The sequence below is a fragment of the Balearica regulorum genome, chromosome 14, assembly GCF_011004875.1.
Source record: "Balearica regulorum gibbericeps isolate bBalReg1 chromosome 14, bBalReg1.pri, whole genome shotgun sequence".
In the NCBI taxonomy this organism is placed as follows: Eukaryota; Metazoa; Chordata; class Aves; order Gruiformes; family Gruidae; genus Balearica; species Balearica regulorum.
Genome location: NC_046197.1, coordinates 491,129 through 513,558, shown reverse-complemented (window position 1 = coordinate 513,558; position 22,430 = coordinate 491,129). Strand labels below are relative to the sequence as shown.

At 46.9% G+C, this 22,430-nt stretch overlaps 1 protein-coding gene across 3 annotated transcripts in view; it reads right to left on the bottom strand.

The window, feature by feature from the left end:
* NRG2 (neuregulin 2) overlaps positions 1–22,430 on the bottom strand; it is a 173,101-nt gene that overhangs the window by 31,114 nt on the left and 119,557 nt on the right. For 2 of the 3 annotated variants that reach the window (XM_075766571.1, XM_075766570.1), the window contains exons 3-4: positions 21,658–21,776; positions 5,418–5,538 (exon numbers count right to left, since the gene is read on the bottom strand). In XM_075766571.1, the coding sequence (XP_075622686.1) occupies positions 5,418–5,538; positions 21,658–21,776 (240 nt within the window). Of the gene's footprint in view, positions 1–5,417; positions 5,539–17,699; positions 17,766–21,657; positions 21,777–22,430 lie in introns of all 3 variants that reach the window. The other variant, XM_075766569.1, reaches the window with a different exon arrangement.

The following is a 22,430-nucleotide window of genomic DNA, read 5'->3' as shown; positions in this document are numbered from 1 at the left end:
CAGGATAAGGAGAAGCTGTAGCAGAAGGACACAATGCACTGATATAAGCAAATGGAGAAATGTTTCAAGCATGTTGCTTATTTGAGCAAAGGGCTGAAAAAGTAGACAGTTCTGTCATTGTCCCCTGACCAGTCCCAGATGATCAGGCTCTGGAGAGCCACAAAAGGATGGACTCCACAAAACCACTGACGGGAAGAAAAGAAAGCAACCAGAATAAATACAGAGGCCTTATCCAGAGCAGCTAATCAAGGCATGTTTGCGGTATAGCAGAATCCAAACCACAGGGACACCCGCTTCTGGGCTCAGTGAAGACAACAGTGCAGCTCCAATGGAGCTGTGGGAGCTCAGAGGGATCTGCGCTGTTGTCTGCATCGAGCCTCACTGTTGCAGGATCAGCTTCCACAGTCTGATGGTTCTCAAGGATCTGCTATAGTTATATGTTCATTAAAAAGGACGCATTGAACAGGATACACAGATGGACCGCTTGAACCTGAAAAGGCACCTGATCTCATCACCCAAGACAAACAGCATGCAAAACCCAGTGACTGAGTCCTGGCTGGTTCAGGAGATTTGGAACAGGATGTGGGGACTTTCACCCCTAGCTCAACACTGTGGGCTCTTAATTTCCAAGGATGTTGCAACACCTCCCCACAGAAGTGCTCATATGTCCACGGCAAAGTGACATACTCATGGTTGTGCAATGTGCAACTTGTGCTGACCAAATCAGTAGAGTCATGGAGCGGGATGGCATAGCTCCTGACACCTTAGGGGAGCTGTGCTGCACGAAGGAGATCAGCCTGAGGTTCACCCCTTTGAATAGTGTTCTGGAAAAGCACAGAGGAGCTGGCAATGTGGCTAACCCTTCAGAATGATCTTTCCCTTTTTCCTGGGGAAATCTCCAGGAAAAAATATACATGGAGGAGGTAAGCAAATGGGCTTCTAGGAAATGAAAGTGTAATTTTGTAAATTGGTGAATTGCATATTTCAACTAGTTTAAAAATTAATTTATCTTTTTCTCTTTTACTTTGTTTTGATTTTTATTCTCTCCTTGACTTTCACTTTTCGTCTGAGGTCCTCCAGGCTTCTGATCTCACTCTCTCATGTAATGCAATGCTGTCAGCCCAAATCCAGAGAGTCTGTTTATCTGTCAACATCTGTAAACCCTTCGGCCTGCCTCTTGCAAGCACAACCGGTCCAACATGATGGAGGACCTCTTTAATTCTTCAGATCCCATTCAATTTGGAAAGATCCTGGCCCAGGGTACCAGCCACTTTGATTATGTCACCCACACAAAAGAATCATGAAGCGCCTTTTAAGTGGGCAGAGAAGGACAGTGCAGCGATGAGACTTGGCTTTGTTTGTTTGTTTGGCTGGTAAGACCCCAACTGGGAACAAGAGTATTTCTGCTGTGGCACACATGCCAGCACAACCCCATGGGGCACCCAGGAATAAAATATTAGAGCAGCCTCAAACTGCTCTACGTTGTGCCAAGAACCCGATGCACTCCAGGACCGAGGCAGACCCAAAATCAGAGGCTGCTAGCTGTCCCAAGTGCTACATTCTGCTGGACTCAGCAAACCAGTCACCGCTCTTATGTGTCCCAGCCCAGCTCAAGGCCTTGACACTTGCTTGTGCGCATCCTTCTGCAAGCACAGGAATTTGGTCTACTCAAACTCGCCACTTCCCTACAGTTATGGTGAGAAACCAGTCCAACCCGTAAGGCCTCTCTGAGCAAAATGGTCTGGAGAAGGGTCGAGAAAGTCTGCCTGTCAGCAAGAGCCTGGGACTTTTCAATTTACTAGGGCTGTTAAGTCAATTCTGTATGTGTGCAGCTCAGTCGTTTCCTGGGTTTATGCCGAAAATTTGCAGAATATCTGCAGCTGATCACACTCATCCCACCTAACTTTCAGGTGGTCTGTTTGCAGAGTCAGGATAACAGCACATATTCAGGTATCATATTCAGGTTTCTTTTGACACTAGCATGTGTAGAATTTACTTCAAATTAAGGATGAAATTATGCAAGAACATAATCCAAACAAGACACAATTTCTGGAACAGCTCCAAGTCCATTCTGGGCTCTTCCCTGGTGAAGAAAACGCATTGTCCAAGGTTTAGCTGAAGGGTATTGAAAAGAGACGGAGGAGGTGGGTTTACAGGCAAGCACTTTGTTCCCCAGAATTTAAAAGATGAGGAGGAACACATTTCTGGGAAGCCTGTTAAAGAGTAATAATAAATTACCAGCTATCAATTTAGGTGATATCTTTAACAAATCAAGCATGATCCACTTCAGAAGAAATCATTTGAGAACCCAGCTGCTCTTTTTGCTCCAGAGTGCCAGGAGTAACATCTAGAGGAAGGATCTTCTATGCTTGTGGACAGCTGCAAACAATGAAATCCACTCCAGGAAGCTGATCACAGGATGGTGGCAGGTAGTGAACAAGAACACTCTAAAATTCTGATTTCTGATAGCTAGTATTGGAAAGGCTGGGAACATCACACGGGTGCCAGGGTGCTAGAATCTCCTTAGCACTCAGTGAAGGAAGATGGCAAGCCAGCACATGTGCCAGAAGGCCCCCCAAGGCCCTGCTGACTCTACTCAGAATAGCAAAGTGGCAACAGTGCACGCATGCACGAGTTGTTCTTGGCTCAAGATGCTCACGCAGCTCTTGTTTGATCTCTGGCTCCAAGGCGCTTGAAGAGGTTGTATGCAGAAGGACCTATCAATCTCCTCCACGCTCATGTCTCAGAGGGATGGCGTGGCTGGAGGTCCAAGGCTGGCTCCCATGTTACAGAGTTCAGAAATGCAAGTAAAAGCCTGCATCTTCATCTCCTCTAGTTTGTCCTCTGAATCTGTATCATTACACCTTTCACAAACCACAGCGGCAGATCTCCTATCTTGATGCAACAAGGAATCTTTGAAACATTTCAGCATTTTGCTAGTTTGCAGGTAGGCAAATGTGAAGTCCATTTTTCCATCGTCAGCCTTCCCCAAGAATCATCCATGCTATCGGGAAAGCCATTTCATGGGAAATACCATGTTCATATGTTCAGTTCAAATGCTTCTGCATTCCCCAATAACTATTGCCTTCTGGAGTCCAGAAACTTTAAAATTACACCACTTCAAAAGCCATCATTTCTTATCTTCAGTCTTATGACTTAGTGATAAAAACACCCAAGGAGAATGAACATTCAGATATCTCCTTAAGCTGTAAGATCAGAAATGACTGTCTTGTGTGGAAGGCACTTGGGTCCCCTGGGTTCCTGTTAACACAGAACTGTCTTTTCTGGCAGATGAATAGTGACAGTGCAGACCTTCAAAGCACCTCATTTTGGTTAACACTTTACTGCCTTTCCATACACACCCATTCAATTCCCATCTGGTTTTAGCAATTGGTATCTTGGGACTCACCAGAAAAGGAAATCATTTTAACATTTGCAAGTAAGGAATTAAGGCTTTCAAATGATATGAAATAATTAGGTCTGTTCCATATGGCACACAAAACCTTAACGGAATCCATCACTGAGCTTCCCCTCTGTTCATCAGCTATCACAGCAGCCTGGTTTGAAGGTAGACTGTTTCTTCGCAAGGCTGGAATTACTTTGGTTAAAAGAGTCTATATCTGCTGAAGACTCTTGATAACTACCACATGTACCCTGCATTAGGAAAAATGGAGCCTTACCACTATAGCTGTGTATGGCAGGGGTTCAGGTAACTGTTGCTGTAATTAGAAATTGGTCCAATTTGAAAAGTCTTGATCTGGATTCAAGCTCTTCCCAAAAGAAATAGCCCTGATATATCTATGCTTTTGGCACTACCACATTGCTTAGAGATAGAGATATTGATTCATAGAGTTCTCCAGGCTGCAAGGGTTGAGCCCTTCCCAGCATGGAAAGACTGAGACTGCTGGGTCTTCCTGGGGCTACACCAGAATAGTGGCTGTGACTTTGAGTCATCATCTGGGGCTTCCCCCAAGTTTCCTATGGGGAACACTGGCAGGATGAACATTGGCACCAAGAAGCCAACAGCCGAGACAAATACCCTAAAGCACAGGTAAAAGGGGTGCTCTTACTTCACACGCATGGAAAATGTGGATGACCACAGCATCTGGTTTCTGTCCTACCCGTCTCTTTTCATGTCTGAAGGGCCAAGCCTGGGAGAACTGGAAGATGCTGTTCACCCCATGTCCTTCCCACCACGGCTGGCCCTGCACTAGAAAGTGAGAGCACAGAAGCTCAGCAGAATGCATTTTGATGTGGTCTTTCCTAATGCTCCCTAACAAAACAAAGAAGCAGTGGGAGAAGGGAGGAGTTGTACTATGTGTGATCCAGCTCACAACCCTTCCAGGAGGGGTGATGGTTCTGTTCAGATGTGTCCTTCAAGGTCTGAGGAGCTGAGGTGTTTAGTGAGCATCACACCATGCAGTGGCAGTAGCACAAGGTTGAAGTCCACAGATGTAAATATCTTTCGCTGTGCATCTCCATGGAGAGGCCTCTGGGCCACACAGGGAGAAAACAGTCAGCTCTGGGCTTCTCCAAGCTGGGCACAGTGATGACTGGATCTCCAGGTGAGCTTGGATCTGGCAGCATCTGCTCAGCTAATGCACACCCAGGGTACCTCCTCATGCTCACTCCACAGGAGCCCGGGGGCAGGTACAGGTGTGCTTTGGGTACCTACATCTCCAGCACTGGCAATCAGACTGCACTCCTCATGCACAGTCCCCGTTGGGCTCAGAGGGTGAGCCGTGAGATGCTATTGGGCTTATCAGCCAGATAGATTTGAACCAGAGGTGAAAAGGTCTCACATCCCATTCCACATCCCTCAGACTATGCAGCCCCACTTTAATATCTCCAAGAAATTTAATTTTAAGGATAATTTAGTATGTCTCCTTGAGGTTTTTTGCAGGTTTAATATTTGAAGGCAAGAAATAAACAACCCACAGCCTGCCACAGAGTGGTGAACAGCCGTGTGCTAAACCTGCTCCTGAGCCCATGAGGTGTAGACAGGAGAGGTAAGAGGGAGGTCTCAGCAAGGGAGGTGGCTGTGCACTGGGGAAAGCCCCCCGGCTCGGAGGGGAGGACATGTCAGTGGGGGATGTGGAGCTGTGACCTAGCTCAGGGAGAGGGACCCAACCTTCCCCGAAGCTGCAGAGGAGAAAGGGAAGAAAGGGAAAGGAAACAGCCAGGACAAATGTATTCTTAGAGTCAGGAAAAGTGAACAGTGGCACTCACACAAAAAAGAAAATATGAACCCTCCTCCCCCACCCCTGCCCCTCTAGTCTCACTTTCTGAACCTGCACAGCTCAAACTGACATTGCCAGGATAATTTCGGAGCTACCCCTCCTCCAACAGTTGTACAGAGGTCTGCTCTCCCCCAGACAACTAATTTTCATAATGACACAAGAACTACACTCACTTACTTGCAAGACAGCTGATTAATCCCCTCGATGTAGTAGCATACCCCACCATTGACACAATAGGACTTGGCTGTTTCGTTGCATTTTCTTGCATGCCCAGACCAGGAGGAGAGAGTTGTGGTTACTGCAGGGGAAAAAAAAAAAAACAAAACACACACAAAAAGGATATATTGTTATTTCCTTTGATGGGCAATTCTATTTTCTTAGATGATTTTCAACTAGTTCATTTGCCAAAGTAAAAACCCCAGAGTTACAAATCTCAGCCTGTGCCTTTAGACCCACCTTCACCTCTCCAGGTTCTGCAATTTGACCTTTCCTTTCCCAGCAAAAGTGGCCAAGTGAATGAGGAGTGGAGGACACGCCTGCCTCTAAGCAACCAGCGTGTCAGGACAAGATCATCTTTTTGTGAAGCTGTAGGGAAAAGTGCCCCTTTCTCACCTCTCCTTGCCCTCCCCTTACACATGCATGCAACCCTGCACCAGCAGGCAGGCAGAAGGTTAGGAAGAAGATGTGCTGCAGAGTCATGGTGGCATCCTGCTGAGGCCTGATTTGCATCATGATACTGGACCAAGATCCAGAGATACTGCAGGGAGCATTTCATTGCTCCACGTCTCTGGGGGGAAATAAGTTTTCAGAGCCAGAAGCAAGTGTCCTTATCATCCCTGGAACAGGTCCAGCACAAGGAAAAACAGCTCCATCTCTCCCTTGACTATTTCTGCACATTTCTCTGTCATGCCCCAGCGGGGATGGCTCAAGAGACCAAGCAGAAGTTCAGCAGTAGAAGTCAGTCGGCCCTGGTCTGTGCTAAGAGGGAGGCAGCCAGCATGGCTCAAGTTTCCTGGGATACTGATCCTTTTCCAAATTCAAATTTCTTTCTGGAGAAAAGCTTTCCAGCCATGTAAGGTACAAACAAAACTGACGGTGGTCTGCAGAATTTCACTGCAATTCCTGTCTCTGAATGACTCAAACTTACAGCCCAAACCAGAGAGTCTCCATAGGCAACACAAAGGTGTCTAGGAAGGGAAAACCTTTTGTTAGAGCAACTGATACAGGTTACCAAAGCAGACCAGCTGTTGGGATTGAAAAACCATCTTCACATAGCCAAAAGAAGGGCTGGGCACTCAAAAGCATCTGCTTTTTCCCACTGAATACTTAATCTTATTAAAGATAGTCCTCCTTCCTGGACTATCTGCCTTGCTTATACCCTAACACAGTCACATCTCCAGCAGTGTGGCTACTACCTACTTTACAGCACCTTTTATGCTGTACTTGAGGTTTCTGAGGAGATACCCTCCTCCATCCTGTTTTCCAAAGCATAAACAAACCTCATGGAGAGGTTAGTGACTTCACACCAGCTGCTGAAGACTGAACACCTCATTGACACAGGAGTCGAGGAAGAAGGCCAGAACCAGAGCCCCAGGCAGGAGCTAGTCAGAACCACGGGAGAAGCAGCGAGGCATGCCAGAGCCTGTCCAGAGGGAGCTGGGGCTGGTCCCCACACCCCGAGCAGCCCCCGTGCCCTTCCCGCCTCCGCAGCAGGCTCAGAGGCTGCCGCGGGTGCCTGCCCTGTGCCTCTGGCTGCAGCCCACACTGCCAGAGCCAAGGTCTCTGTTCTTATGCTCCAGCTCCAGCCCAGTGCCTGTCGGGCACGTCCGGGCTCTCGCAGGTAAAGAAGGGCTCCCAGCATCCTGTGAAGCCTCTCACATTTGGGTGATGCTTGGCGCATGAGCAACCCAACAAGCTCGTTCTGGCTCTGTTACTTTCAGGACTCTCTGGCTGCATGGGTACGTGCCTCCCTGAACGAGGAGTTTGCTCACCAGGCTGTGCACAGCAGGAGTAGCCCACATTGTTACCTGCACACAGCTCAGGGCAGAGCCAGGCTCACTGTTCGTTTTGCTTGAACCAGTGCATTATCCAACCCCATTGTATTCTGTTCCCATAGGGAAGTCAACGCCTTCCACTGTCTGAGAGAGTCAGGGTTGTGCACCAAGCGGAGCTATTTCTATGCTTTGCCTTGAATCACCACTGCCTCTGGGGTTGTCTTTTCACAGCTATCCAGGGCAGAGCAACTTATCCCAAAGTGCTCTGCAAACCAGACACGGCAAATACTTCAGCAAAGACTGAAAATGAACATGGCCCTGGGACAGCAAATAGCTGCTCCCCTCCTCGGGCATGTAATGGCAGCCAGCTGGGAGCCAAATGTGCAGGGCAGTGTACACACACTAGACCGTATGCTGGGGTTTAGAACAGACGATGATTTGACCAAGACACCAAAGAAGTCCTTGCAAAAAACCCTCAAATATGAAAACTTCCAAACTTCTGTAGGGAAATTCTGCACTGCCTTCCAGTTAAGATTAAAGGGAACTAGAAGCCAAAGCCATTGTAATGGCTTTTTAAGAAGTCTGTATAATTTACACCTTTATGAGATAGTAGCACATTTCTTCTAAGGCCAGTTGGAGAGCTGTGGGTTCAGGACAGAGGGGCTCTAACTGTGTGTGATAGCACCTGGACTTTCTTTGCAAGGCCTCTCCTTTAGCTACTGCTTGATTCAGCCACTTAAACCAAGCCTTAATGCCAAATGCCATTTTAAAAATGAGCATGAAAATAAAACCTAGCCTGGCAGCACACAGCTGTCTCCCAAAACGCAGTCAGAGACTGTGCACGGGCTTCGCTGTGCACGTGTATGGGAAGCTGCAGGTTGTACACGCTGCCGGGCTAAGTAGGAGCTGCTTGCTGTGCTCCGCAGCTCTCTGCGGGCTGGTCAGGCCGGTCTGGTGCAGACAGAAGCAATAGCAGAGCAAGCAAGGGCCTGCCAGGGAAGTGTGAAAATTGCAGGGGAGCAGGTACACAAAAGACAGCTACTGTCCCTTCGAACAGTCCCCGAGCGCTGCCTGGCCAGCACACAGCATGGGAGCTGCTGAAAGTCCCTCGCAGGGGGGACTTTGGTTTGGAGTGCTTGCAGGCTTTGACTGAAGTACCTTAAAACTGCACGATGAACAGGTCTCTGTTAAAGCTGCAAGCATGCTGTCAGATCAGGGAGCACTAAAACTTCATGAACCAAAGCACTGGTGCAAATTGAAAGGTACATGGACGAAGAACAAGCACAGCCTGCAGGAAGCTGTCACCCCTGCAACCATCAAATGCACCAGTTGCTAGCAAGCAAAATGATCCATCTGGCAAAGTCTCACATCATAAATCCTACAGGAAAGGATTAGGAAGTGAGCCTTCCCATAGTAAGGGAGGACCAGAGAGGGAGAAATAAAAACAGACCCCAGAAACCTCCCCATAGCAAACACCTCAGACAAAAAGGTACCCTTTCCACCAGAAAAGGTGGACAGGAAGTTGCAGTGCTGTGTGATGTTGTGATACCAGAGTGGATTACAGTGCTGATCAGCTAGAGATTGCATAGGATTTTCATCCCATATACACAGTTTAGTTCCTTTTAAACAAATAAAAAAGAGACTGACATGAATGAGGCTTGCATGTCGTGTGCTTCTCGAAAGAGAGCTCTCAACAGTTGTGTCAGTCAGAAAAATACGTGGTTGATCAGTTCTCCTAGAATCATCTTGTTAACATTGATATCTTTTAAATCCTGTTTTCTGCAAGTGCCATGCCTTTTCTCTCAAAGAAGCACAAAGTGTTTTAAAACTGAATCACAGAATCATATTACCATGGTCCATTTGTTAGCAGCAGAGACGTAGCAAAGGCTACAAAAAGAGGCAGTCAGCCCAGTTCCCTGTTGAGAAGACAGTGTCACAAAATACTGGCCAACATAAGAATATAAGCTGAGCAGCGCTGGTCAAACCAAAGCCCTGTCTTATCTCTGACAGCGGCCAGTAGGCAATGCTGAAGAAGATCATCACGAGCATGCAATGGTAATTTTCTTCTGGCCATCTAGGATGAGCAGCTCAGAGACACCCTGTCAGCCGCAGTGTTTTCAATAGCCTTTGATGGATTTCTCTTCTGCGAACATGTCTAGTTGCTGTTTGTACAAATCTAATCTTGTAGCATCCACAATATTGGTGACAAGCGCTCCAGTGTTGTATAAGCAATGTGCAAAGACACATCTTCATTTACTTTTTTAAACCTGCCCCTTCCTGGCTCTTGTATTAGACAAAATAGTGATCATCCCCACTCATTTCCCCTGTGCTACCTGTAACTGTACAGGCACAGGCAGCATCTCCTTCCCTAGCTGGAAAGCAATTATCTCCTTAGTAGCTTCTTATACAGAGGCTAACCTGGCTGCCATCCTTCTTTACGCTGTCTCTGGTTCTGTTTTTCCCTCTGAAGATGGCGAGACCATCCTGCTCACACAATATCTACATCACCCTGGTTTGTTCTCTATTCCAGTCACAGTAATTCCTAATGATAATTTTGAGTTTTGATGTACTGAATACAGACGTTTATGTATTATAACCCTGAAATCTCACTCCTGTATCGTAACATGGAGTCCAGAGCCTCCCAAGGTGCCTGATTGCTCTGGGATGTTGCTGCAGCTGGGCCTTCATGTTCACGAGGGCAGTAGCTGCAACTAGTTTGGGAGCAAGGATGGAGAGACCTGCCAATTTAGACAGAGAGAAGCAAAATGTCTCACTTAGAAAATGTTAATTGTGCCTGGGTTGAAATTTGGCCCTCTTTGACACCATGTGGCTGCAGATCACAGAGAATCACCTTGAAGTATGAGGCCAAGGGGGATAGTGGTTTCCACCCCACTAGCAGGATAATTCCCAGATTCACAAGTGCCTCCATTCAGTTACTTCATGTTTAGCTGTATTCCCCAACAGCCTGAGCCACTGGAAATACCATTACAAATATCTACCTCGTCCTGAGTCATCTGCAGTTTGATGACTGACGTTGGTAAAGTGAGACTCACATTTATTTGCGTGTTCATTCACCTCTGCTCCAAATGCCATTCAGGTATGCCTGGTGATCCAGAAATTACTTCCCACAGCTATTTTGCCTTAACTGCTACATGGTACCAGGCAGATTTTACTCCCTATTGGCTGGTGTGGTAGAGTAAGTCCTTCGTTCAGCCTCCAAAACAGCTCCATCTATCCCAAATGATTTGGAAAACTGTAAAAAGACTGAGATAAATCTGAATAGGCAAGGGAGCAGTTTCGGGTGCTGCAATCTGGGTGGAAAAGGACTCACATGAAGGCAGTGGGAGTTGATGAGGGAGTTTGTGCAGTAACATCAGTCATGTACCAACTGCTCCCCCAAGTACTTCAACAAATTAAGGGCAAGAAACAGGGAGCGTGGATGGGGCAAGCTACAGAAAAGAAATGGTGAAATTAGACCAGTGGGAATAAGCATGGTGCCCCGAGACAGGGGCCTCTGCAAACACAGAGGCAAGCTGGTCACAAAGCTCCTGCAAGGTGGAAGAAAGCCTGGAGCAGCTTGTCCATCAGCAAGCCAGATCTCCAGCTGGTCTCAGTCCCAGAGCTGAGAACAAAGCAGAAGGGAATAAGGTAAGGACGGGGAAACAAGGGCTGCCTCATGATGGATGTGATTGCAAACAATCTGAAGTCACATTTTATTGTTGCTGTTCCAGTCAGTGAGGACAGTGCAGCACAAACACATAAGAGGTTCAGAGCATGGTAGTCATTCAGAGCGTGTGTCTTCCACTGCACACCCAGGTTATTTGGGACTAACATCAATGGCAGGGCAACAGAGAGGAGAGCCATGGGCACTGACATTGCCATGTGGACTTCCCTGCACATAATCTATCTACGCAGAAAGGCCATTAATGCAGGGATTCTTACACAATTCCTCCCATCCATGTCATTTAAGCTTTGCAGACAGCTCACCAGCCTGTTCTCAGGAATCTGGTGAAATACTCCCCTTGCAAAGAGTTAATTAATGCAGCTTGGACTATAAATTATGGTTAATTTTTCAAAAACTACAGCTACTGTCGAGGAGAGCAGGGAGACAGCGATAGTTTTCACTGCTCCTTTTTTTTTATAAATAATGTTGACTGGTGGGTTCATAGAGTACAGACACTTTCCTCTCTCAATATTTAGACATTCAGTTAGACAGATGAACTCAGCTGGTTGGAGAGTGTATACAAATTGCCTGCTCTGTATATGCCTCGTGTACTTACTGATAAAACACAGAATTGCTGAGGTTCCTCTCAACCGAGTTCATCCAACTGCTTGTCAGAAGAACATGGATGAGAAGGTGTCTGGCCAAGCTATTCCTTAGTTGTAGCACTGTAATCCTGGCGTGAACCAACCTAAATCCATGATTTACACTGATTAATACACTGAGGGACTGTTGATCCTAACCATTCTCTCTGTGGCAGGTTTCTGTACGTCTGGAATGACACTCTCTTCTCTTATTAAACCTGAACAGAGGCTGGATGCTCACTGCTGCTATCTGTACATAAAATCAGAAGGACCTGTGCAGACTGGGGCTTGCCTGGCAATGGACTGGGGACTCCAGAGCTCATAAAAATTCTGTTCCTGTGTGTTTATTCATTTGGAAGTGGCCCACTATTTACCCCTGCATTTTACTGAAATACTGGAATTATGTTCCTAGTTCCCGAGGGGATCATGAGGATCAATAGCTGCAGACTAGAAGTTCATCCCACAATGCAAATGCCAGACTGCAGGACACTCATCTCAGAGCATCAGATATTGCTGATCAAAACAACACAGGCAGCACTCCCCATGTCTCACATCTGCACTGTTCAGTGTCTCACTAAGGAGCAAGTTTAAAGGTTTCTGAGTGCCAAGGGACTGCCTGTTTCCATAGGACAGGTAGCTATTGCAGGGGCAAAGTCCTGTGTTACTATAAAGCCTCTAGTTGCTCCTCCAGGATGATCTCTCCTGCTTTATGAAGGAGCCCGTCCTATGTTTTTCCCTCCCACAAGGTCCCAGAATGTACGTTAGCACTGCAGCATTTTTATTTTCCCAAATCCCCATCATCAATTGTAATAGCAGCAACATGATACTTCAATGAGAGGATTTGTTCAACAAGCTAAAAAGCCTTTTGCAGGGCCCGTGCCAGCACGAGTGCTTTGCTGGCGGGACAGCTGAAGCCCAAGAAGTGAAACAACATGCCAGGTTCACACAATGGAGTCATACAGAGCAGATCTCCTGGTACACAGCCTCCTGCTCCGAACGCTGGGCTTACAGCCTCAGTTCTTCCAGGGGACATCAGCTTCCATCCTATGCTCCACTCCATACTGCCCATCTTTATCTTCAGAGTCACAACGGCCTGTCTTTACATTGCATCTGGAGTAGTAGGTGTGATGACTACTTAAAAAACACACAGTGTGCAAAATAAGCAACAACTGCGACCTGACACTGACACAGCTGTCTCTGCAGACTGACGGTGAGATCTCCAACACGTACACCTCAAGGTACCATGCCTGCGTGCATGCAGGCTCCACTCAATTATCAACCACACCTCCAGTTGTGGGTTTTAAATTATCTCAGCAAAGACTTATTTTTAGTCTAATATTGAAAACCGGTCTGTCCGCATGGCCCTTGGCTGACTGACTTCTGCCTGTTCTACGTGTGCTCCGGGCTGGCTGGACACCTTCAGCTCAAACCAACAGCACCACGTTCACGTTTGTAGCATTGCTGGCTCCAGGAGAGCACAGTGCCTTCAGGCTGGAGTGACAAGAGATTGACCAGACAATTAATGTGCAGGTCTGCCATGGCCACCCAGTAAAGGCCATGGCAGATTGGACTTGAGACAAGGTTTGGAGGAATTGGCTGAACCTTAATTACATGCCACATCTTACTGTGGTATATGCTGAAGCTTCGATTCAACTAGATGTGACCAGATGGGACCTACAAACCACATCAGAGTAAAGACATCACTGAGCCATTGTAACCATGGCAGCCCACCAGGCCTATGTCACCTGGGAGAGAGAAAGTAGGGAAAACATTTCCATCACACAGCCATACATTGGGGAAGGTATTAAATGGGAGAGGGAGAGGCTGAATGAGTCTAAACCAATGAGTCTACAGACATCACCAAGATGACAGCTATGAAATCAGGGGACCCAAACTGGTGTGTGGAGTGTTAGACTCTAATTGGAGAAAAAAGGCCTGTTTCACCCTACCCTCCCACAGGGATCTCTAAAGTGACTTCAAGGAGGGCTTGTGATCCCCAGCAGTTGAAGTAAAGGCCCCTAAAATCAATCCAGAGAGCCCAGCTTTCCTTCAGGTGCCTCACATTATTCCCCAATCCTCACATTCCCAGCACAGCTCAGCACTGCCTCTTTGACTCTTTCTCCCTCTTTCATCTTCTCACCTGATTTCAAAGCTTGCTCTGCTGCAGAGCACCCGTAGAGCAAGATTAGACAACCCAGCCAGCGCTGCCAGCATACATAGGCTAGTAAAGTGAAGGCACTCAACCAGATTAGCTAGACAGTGACCCAGACAGAGGACATGATCAGAATCCAGGTGAGCAGCTGCGATGATTCACATGTTGGTTTAGAGCATCTGCCCATCACTGGTGGATCCTCTCGTATCCTGATGGTATCTAAACCATGCTTCCTCCACCCAGCCTGTATTCTCTTTTTACCCTCAAGACTTCATCTGTTTGTTGAAGTCAAGGAAATGAGCTAGAGGGGAACTCGCAGAAAACAAGCAAATGGGATTACCTGACCTTTTCAGAGATTTCAAACATTATCTTAGCTTTTAAAAAATGGAACTTTGATAAGGTTTTAGTATCTTTGTCCGGCATAAACCTTCCATCTCAGAATGCCCTACGGATTGCTCTGAACCTTCTTCCATTTTTACCTCCATCAAAATGTTTCTAAACTTTGACACTGATTCCTATTCTGTTTACCAAGCAGGTCTATAGCCACAGACTCCCGAATCTTGTTTAGCTACTTCAGGCTGCACAGTGACAGGATCACATTACCATTTTGAGTACCCTGGATGTTGAAATGAGCATAAAGGACCTTTTTCTCTGCGTCAGGGCACATGATCAAGTTACCCCATCCCTGCAAGTCCCTGCCTGTGAGCTGAGTCACTGTGACCACCCAACTGCACACTCTCAGCCTGTGACAAACAGAAAACAACATGTCTTAATTAACACATTTTCACTACAGATCAGGCTACTGCAACTATCTCATGCTTAATGAGCTCAATAGGAAGACTCTTTGATACAAGTAGTAGGCATGTCTTCTCTTTTGAGCCTCGGTGCTTTCTGAAGAAAGCATCTCTAGGGCTGCTCTAGTCTGACAATGCTCAAACAAAAGCATATACTCAGAGGAAGGTGTAAGACTGTAGTACCACGTCAAAATATGCAGCATCATGGAAAGACTTTTCCAGACACCAGATTTCCTTTCTGAATATGGCCCTCAGAGTCTAGCTTGACCATGTGAACCAAAGCTGATATTAAGATCAACACTACACCCCTAAGACCAGGCTAGCACTCATGACACTCCATGGTCCAGCTTGTTACATCTGCTCAACGGCTCTAGCTCATCTGAAGGTGTCCACACCACTGAATGAAGCTGAGTGGTACCCCATGGCATGCACGTACCATGTAGAAACCCAAACTCTCTGTCTCACGAGTCCCAGTACTCACCCCAAGTACAGGGTTTCATTCACATGGGCTGGACAAGGTTGCAAGGCAGATTTGAATCCAGATAGCTCTCAAAATGCAGCGCCATCAGATCCCAGATCTCCCAATTGTGCTGTCTTTAGTTCCAGATCCAGATTGGTATCAGGGTTGTCTGTACACCAGAAAGATCATGAGATCCTTGGATTTCTCCATACTGTCATGAGATCTGTGAGGCCCATACCAAACAGTGCCCCTGCCAGAGGGAACCAGAGGTCCTGTTCCAGCCAGTATGCAGGCAAAGGGAATAGCAGCTGGGGAAGACATCCCATGCACATCACCGTAACAATGCAGATGTTCCCAAAAATCTATGGTACCAGTCTGCCTTCTTGCACTCTGTAGCCTCATGTCAGGTGTCAGCTAGGCATGGGAAGGTGCTGAGATGGAAGGCAGTGGGACAAAAAATATGCTTTCAGAGAAAAAAGTTACCCAAGAACGGAGATAGAACACCTTGGAGAGCTGGATTGCATTTTGAGTGCTGTCTGGTGTGTAAACCTGCCTTGTGTCAAGGATGCAGCAGTGCCCAGAGAAGAGGAGGAGGAAGGCAGGGGTAAGTCAGGATGTGGCAGGATTTGCTAGTCGTAGAAAGGCTTTAACAGTGCTCCAATGGAGAAATATGTGTTATCCCACTCCTTTTCCCAAGGCAGGGGTAGAAAGGAAGAACAGAATATCCAGGAAGGAACTGGGACTTTCAGGAAAAACTCTAGTTAAAAATGTATATGCTAGGAGCTACAGGGTGTGAGGCACGTTGGGCTATATGAGTGATGGGGTTTCATCCCCTTGCCCATAGGGACTCTCTGGGCCATGGGGTGAACATGGTGAGCTTCTTGAGGTGTAGGGTCCATCACCCTTGCCCAGCCTGCCTGGTAAGATGCCTGCCTCGCACCATGGGCCAAACAACAGTGACCAAGTGCCGTGACCAAGCTGCCTGCACGAGGAAGTCTCTCCTTCCCAGGAACTGCAGCTACCACCGACTTTGCATGGTGCTTTCTCAACGTGGTGTTTAAACTCCAGTGGGTCATTTACAATTTTTCAGTGAAACAATGAGAGGTGGGACAACCTACAGGTGCCAGACAAGCTTTTGAATACAGATAATTAAAAGAAATGCAACAATTTTACAAGAATGAGATCCTTGACAGGTTTCCAGATCATCACACCTCATACCATCTTCATTACCTCCCCATATGTTATACATATGTGCAATTCTATGATAGATCATCAGTAACCATAAAAATCAGGGGGACTATGTGTTACTTAGAAAACAATTGAGAGAGATCATAAAAAAAGGAATGTAAATGAAAAAGTCAATGACAACATTAACTCTGGAGATTTTACCATCTCTTCACATCATTAAGAAAAAAAACCAGACAGTCAAGGATGATGTTCCACAGAGGAAAGACGTTTTTCAAAAGGAGAAACTTCTGTGCAAACCACATGACATTTGGCCAGTCTCCTTTCTATTGTTGAAATTTGGCTTTTAGTGAAAATATCATATATCTAATGTGATGCAAATATGTAGCATGGATCTTCTGGTGAACATAAATGAAAAATCCTGGTCATTGCATTAACGATGCCACATCTCAGCATGATGTCCCCAGTGCAGTGGAAGGCTAAGCACAACACAGAGCAAATTTTAAGTGCAGTTTTCTAATCAGAAAAGCTTTTAAAGAATATCTGGCCAGTCCCCGCTGTGGCTGCAATCAAATTTCCTTTAAAATCATAAAAGATTGAGCTTTCCAAGGAAGAAAATCTGCAAAGTTGAGTTGTCAACAGAGAGGCACAGCCAGCTGCACTGTCAGCTCTGGGCGTGAGCAGCTGGGATGGAAATACAGCACAGATCTCAAAATAACCGCCTGGTCCTCGGCTCTCCGGGTGCCTGCTCGCCTGGATGGGATCCCGGTGGGCTGTCCAGCGTGCTGATGCTGTCTGGGTGGTGCGGTGTCTCTGACACAGAAATAATGCCCTCCACCAAAAAGAGTTGAGCCAACGGCCAGGCACCTGGCTTCTATATCTACGCTTGTATACATGTTTTGATTTTTATTTTTGTGTGTCCATTTTCTACTGCATTTGTGACAACTGAATAGGAGAGAATGTTAAAAAGCACTTCCATAAATTAAATCAAATTAAACTTCTTTGGGAAATCTGTTCTTGCTTTCTGGAGACTCAAAGAACAATGCGACAGCAGGGCGCAGACGTATTTTCTGCAGTTTTCTTATGGTTTATGCTTAGAAGATTCACGTCTTTTTTTCTTGTATTTCCTATAGCCTCTTTTGGTTTTCTCACCTATCCTCAAAAAAACAAAACAAAAACAAAAACAAAACCAACCAACCCCAAACCCAAACCAATCCCCACCTCCCCAAATCAAAGGCTATAACAAGCACATCTTACAAGTATCAATAAACCCATGTATTGAAAGAGCTGGGAATGCTTAAAATCTAGCTGCAATTAAAAAACTAGCATGTTCTTCAAGTTACTGTTGCAATAATTATCAGCCTCTCCCTCTCTAAGATAGGCACCAGCAATATACATGATATTTTTTGAAAGATCTAGGGAAAGATCAGTGGCTTTGGGAGAAATCAAAGAGAAGTAGCGATTAAAGATTCCAGGAGGCAACAAAGCATTTATGCAAAGCGTCTCATAAAAACAAAACAAATAAGGGGAAAGAAGCTATATGGGGGGAGCAGAGGGAGAGGTACTTACACTCTTCTTCCATAACAACTATTTTACTTTCTGAGGCTGGTAAGACTTGTGGTGCTTTCGTTGTTCCTGGGGAAATTAAGGTAAGAAAGTAGTGAACAAAATATCTGTTTTGAGCAGGGAAGAGTGGGCTTAGCTACTGCAGGGAGGAGGACAAGAGCAAGTGCTGCTGGGTGGCGCGGGCTGGGGCGGCTATCACTGTGTTAGTACTGGTTAGAGTACGCTCGGATGGGTCACAAGGCAGATCAACGAGTGCCCCTGAGGGATGGCACCAGGCACCGGTCCCCTCACTGTAAGAGGCCTCGTGCCATTAGGCTCCGTCATGATAAAAGGCAGAAATGGCTCAGAATTCACTTGGCAGGTGATGAGCGAAACTGTGGGAGGTTTTCTTAGCCTTGACGTCCACGAGAGTGCAAAGATGGGATCACAGAACAAAACTGTGAGAAAAATGTGGGGTTTAAGAAAAGGTGAGATCATCTGAAGAGCCTCCACCCCACAAGTACGTGCAGTTCTGCAGCACAAAGTAATGCTCGTACAAGAGATGGAGGAGCACGAAACAGATGAAGGCCATGGCCCAAGGCAATACGGGAGCCGAACATATGTAGTGATTTCCTCTTTATAAACCAGGATACTGGGAAAGTCCAATGTCCACAGTCACCAGCTCTACTCAACTGCTGGCAGCAACAGCCCCTTCCTTCTGGATCAAAGCCCCTCACCTCCCTCCAGATGCACAAAGGAGAAAGCACCAGGAGCCCATGCTCCAGGAGACAGGGGGTGAGACCACCATGAAAAGGTAAAAGCAGAAAGAATTTTTGGTAACAGTTTGATTTTTCCTGCAGTGTTTAACAAAGGGTGTGTGTGTGTGTGTGTGTGTGTGTGTCAGTTAAGGAGGTGTCTAGAAATTTTCTGAGGAAAAAAAAGAAAGTGTCACATCTCAGCTGCACCCTCATGCCCATGTGATACCCATATTAGACTGCTTAATAAAGAGAACTGGGAAATGGGGCATTTTTCTAAGAAAGCATCTAATTTACCTCGAAGTAATAAAAATCTGAAAATAGCACCAAAGCACAATATGTTTTGACTAAACCAAGAAGCATTTCCTCAGAAATCGACTCCCTCCCAAAGCTCTTCAATGCAAAAGCATTTATTTCTGAGCTGGGCATTTTGTGGAAATTCCAGAACTGCAGAGGAGAGGTGAGGTGATGGGTCTGGCTGATGGGCATTTTCTAAGTGACGAGGGGCCAGTGCACTGCAGCCACTGTCTTTCTAAGGAAAATCTCTTCAGTGTGGTGTTTTTGGTGATTTGCAACAGATCTGCATGGCTGAAAAGGTGCTCTTTTGAAACTGGTATAAACCAAAAAGTGGTAGTGGAATAGAGCAAAGAGCACTTTGCAATGGCAATGGTGCCTCATCAGGCTGAGAAATTTTTACTAGCAGAGACTGAATCTCAGACCTTCATGTCCATGGGCCTGAGCGCTCATGTATGATTTCCTTCTCTGCCAGCCAGGACTCAGGTGGGCTCAGGAACCTCAGCCTCTGGCTTCTGCACCCCTGGAGGGGACTGGCATGTTGGGCTGAGGACTCCTTGCTCGTTCAGGACAGCTCACCTCAAGCCTCAACAGCTCAGGACACCTCTTGCAATGTCACCTCTCTACAGGGGCACCCAGAGATGTCCCCAGACCTCGTGTCTCTGTGTCACAAGATGCGGTGTTAGCTCAGGACCTTTTTTCCCAGTCCTGGATTCACTCGCCTGTATCACAGGAACATTACAGGACCTCCAACAATACTACTAAGGGTCAGGTCAGAAAGCGTGCTTCCAGCAGACAGTCCAGAGCATCAGTCCCAGCCAGCCTGCCTGGGACAGGCAGGTGTACCAGGTTCCCAGTGACAGGGCAGCAGTAAAGAAGCAGAATATAAATCTGCAGAACATACAGAAACAGCAATAGCTGGCGTGAGCTTCTGGGAAAGAGGGGAAGGCTCCAAGGGGATGCCAGCTCACGTGTCTGCTCTTGATTGTTATAGACTGCTAGAGCTTCACATAGCACTGTGTTGAGACTTAGCCACAACAGGATCAGTGCTAAGGAGCCTGGGGAAGAATGCAGGCAGGGACAGAAGACAGCACACATGCGGATTCAGAGACAAGCAGATGCCCTGAGGAGTTTTCTACTGAAAGATATCACAGAAGAAGGGAGCTTGCAGAAGTGAGGAAAGCTGTTAAGGTCCCAAGAAGGCCCAGCAGTAAGGAAAGAGGGAGATGCCAAAAGCCTACAGTGATCATCATCTTGTTTACCTTTGCAAGGGACTACAACTAGGATTCAACTGCTGTCCTGCCAGGTGACGTGCAAATAGCAGCAACGACGTGTGCATGCAGCTGAGAGTGGCAAGCCAAAGGCAGATTTGCAGGTCAGCTTAGAAAATGGATTAACCAAGACACCACCACAGCAGGGCACAGCAGGCAATCTACTGGATCTGCAGCACCTTGCAGCCTGCAGCTCCCACTAGGAAAAGATACAGGCCAGATCTTTGGGTCTTTTTGGTTGCTTTTCAGGTCTCAACACATTTCTGGACAACTCACGTGTGTCCTCATACCCGCTGTGATCTGAGTGAGAGCAACCACCCACCCTTGCCAGACAGCACGCCTTCCTGCGGAGGAAGAGCTGAACCATGACAAATGCTGCCATTACCTGTGCATGTGGGAAGGGGCCGTACGAAGCTGTAGTGGCCTGACGTGCATTTTCCTGGTGCAGGATCAGAGCCTTGCAGCAGGCACTGCTCAATCATGCTCTTCCTCTTGTGAAACGGGATTGCTAGTGACTGGGAAGGGCTAGCGGAGGAGGCAGACAGGGCTCTGATGGCAGGCACATGCTGCCCGTGCACGTTGCACATGGGGAGGGGGGGTGCACATGCAGCTCCCAGTCAAAACAGGAACAGTTCACATTGCGATGGGACAGCCGGAGCGTGAGTCAGAAGAAAAGGAGTGGCACTGCGTCAGTTAGCTTACTCTGGACACCTTTCCTATCGTGCTCGGAAAGAAACACAGCAGAGCAGTATGGCTAACTTCACAGATATGAAGCATGAAGGCATGGAGGTCTGAGCACGGGTGGCCTTTCTCCAGACTCTGCAAGCACGGGGTTTTTACAGGCAGAGTAACTGAGGGAGAGGCTATGTAATACTGCAGCTTCACAGAATAAACGATTCAGTACTGCAGACACTGCTGAGGCAGAGGTTAACAGAGAAAATAATGCCAGAAAGCAGCAGGAGAAAGTTACCTTCACATTTGGCTAATGCTAATAAGAGCACAACAGAGAAACTGGATCATGCCAAGGGGTTGCAGCGCCCAGAGCCCAGGCTCCCACAGCGCCCGTGGTGAATGGCAGGAGGAAGAGCTTAGGAAACAGAGCTTGCACAGAGTCATCCCTCCCCCAGTCACACCCTCCCGGCTTCTGGCACCCACTGTAGGGACTTTCTGAGCTGGAGGGTGCATCCAAACCATCATGTTAAGCAATGTAATTATTATGACCAAGGTAATAATAAAACCACCTAACCTCAGACTCCATCCACTGAGCTCTAAGAGATGGAGCCCACATTCTAGGATGAAAACCAGAAGCAACTTCACTCATCACAAAGCTATGGTTTAATTACTTGTCTTCTGGTGAGTTTTGTTTCTCAGAAATTCTTTAAAAAAAGAAAACATCAAGTCCACCAGCTTGCTTTCCTCCTTAACCCTTTTAAAAAAATACATAGACTGTAAGTTTATTTAAAATGTAAATTAACCACATTGCCAGTGACAGATAACAAAGATAAACATTTATGCTAAGCTGCATTTTTCTTATCTCCCAAGATTGTTTTACTCGATATCCTGAAAGCATGAAACAAAATACAAGACAGATCATGTGCAGAACCTCCTGCTTTCTGCTTGAATGGCAGACAGCTCAAGACATTTGCTGGCTTCTCCACTTACCACTTTTCACATTCAGGCTGCCTTTTGCGGTGTCTTTCCCTAAAACGTTCTCCGCTTCACAGCTGTACTCCCCAGCATCTTCCAGCTTCACCTTGTTGAACTGCAGTCTGGAAATCTTTCTGTTGAAAAGTACAGCAGACATTTCTTACTCGATTGCTAGCCATCCTCATGAATTGATAACCATTCCTGGCCCTGGTACACTGCCCGTTAAGTCACCCCTTCTTGAGAGGATGGGCTGCCTGACCTCACAAGCTGAATAGGGACTCAAGCCTGGTCAGGATTTGGATGTGACCCTTCCCAGGAATCACATTCACCATGATTTCCTAAATAAACATCTCCTTCTGGACCCCCCCTGCTCTTAGCGTGTTGCCATGGTTTGGTATGACACCTGCTCTCATTTGCACAGAAAGTCTCGTGAGGGGCTGAGCCTGAGGGTCCCAGCACCCCAGCACACAGACTTTCTGCACTGGAGAAAAGCCACTTTGCTGATGGATGGTGGGATCTGCCTGTGAGGAGATGTGGAGATGAGATGCATGTTCTGCACTTTCCTCAGCAAGGAGGCCGAGCAGTCCGGGGCTTCACCAGCTGCGTTCAGCAGTGCCACACACTCAAACACAAACACCCACAGGGTCGGGGGGGACTCATCCCTGTCCAGCCTGCAAATCAAAACCCTTGGTTTGACCTAGACAGCTAGCTTGTAGCTTTATCTGTGCCAACAAATAGGGCAAGCGCTTTGTCTCCCTGAAATACACTCACTCCGATGTACTACAGAC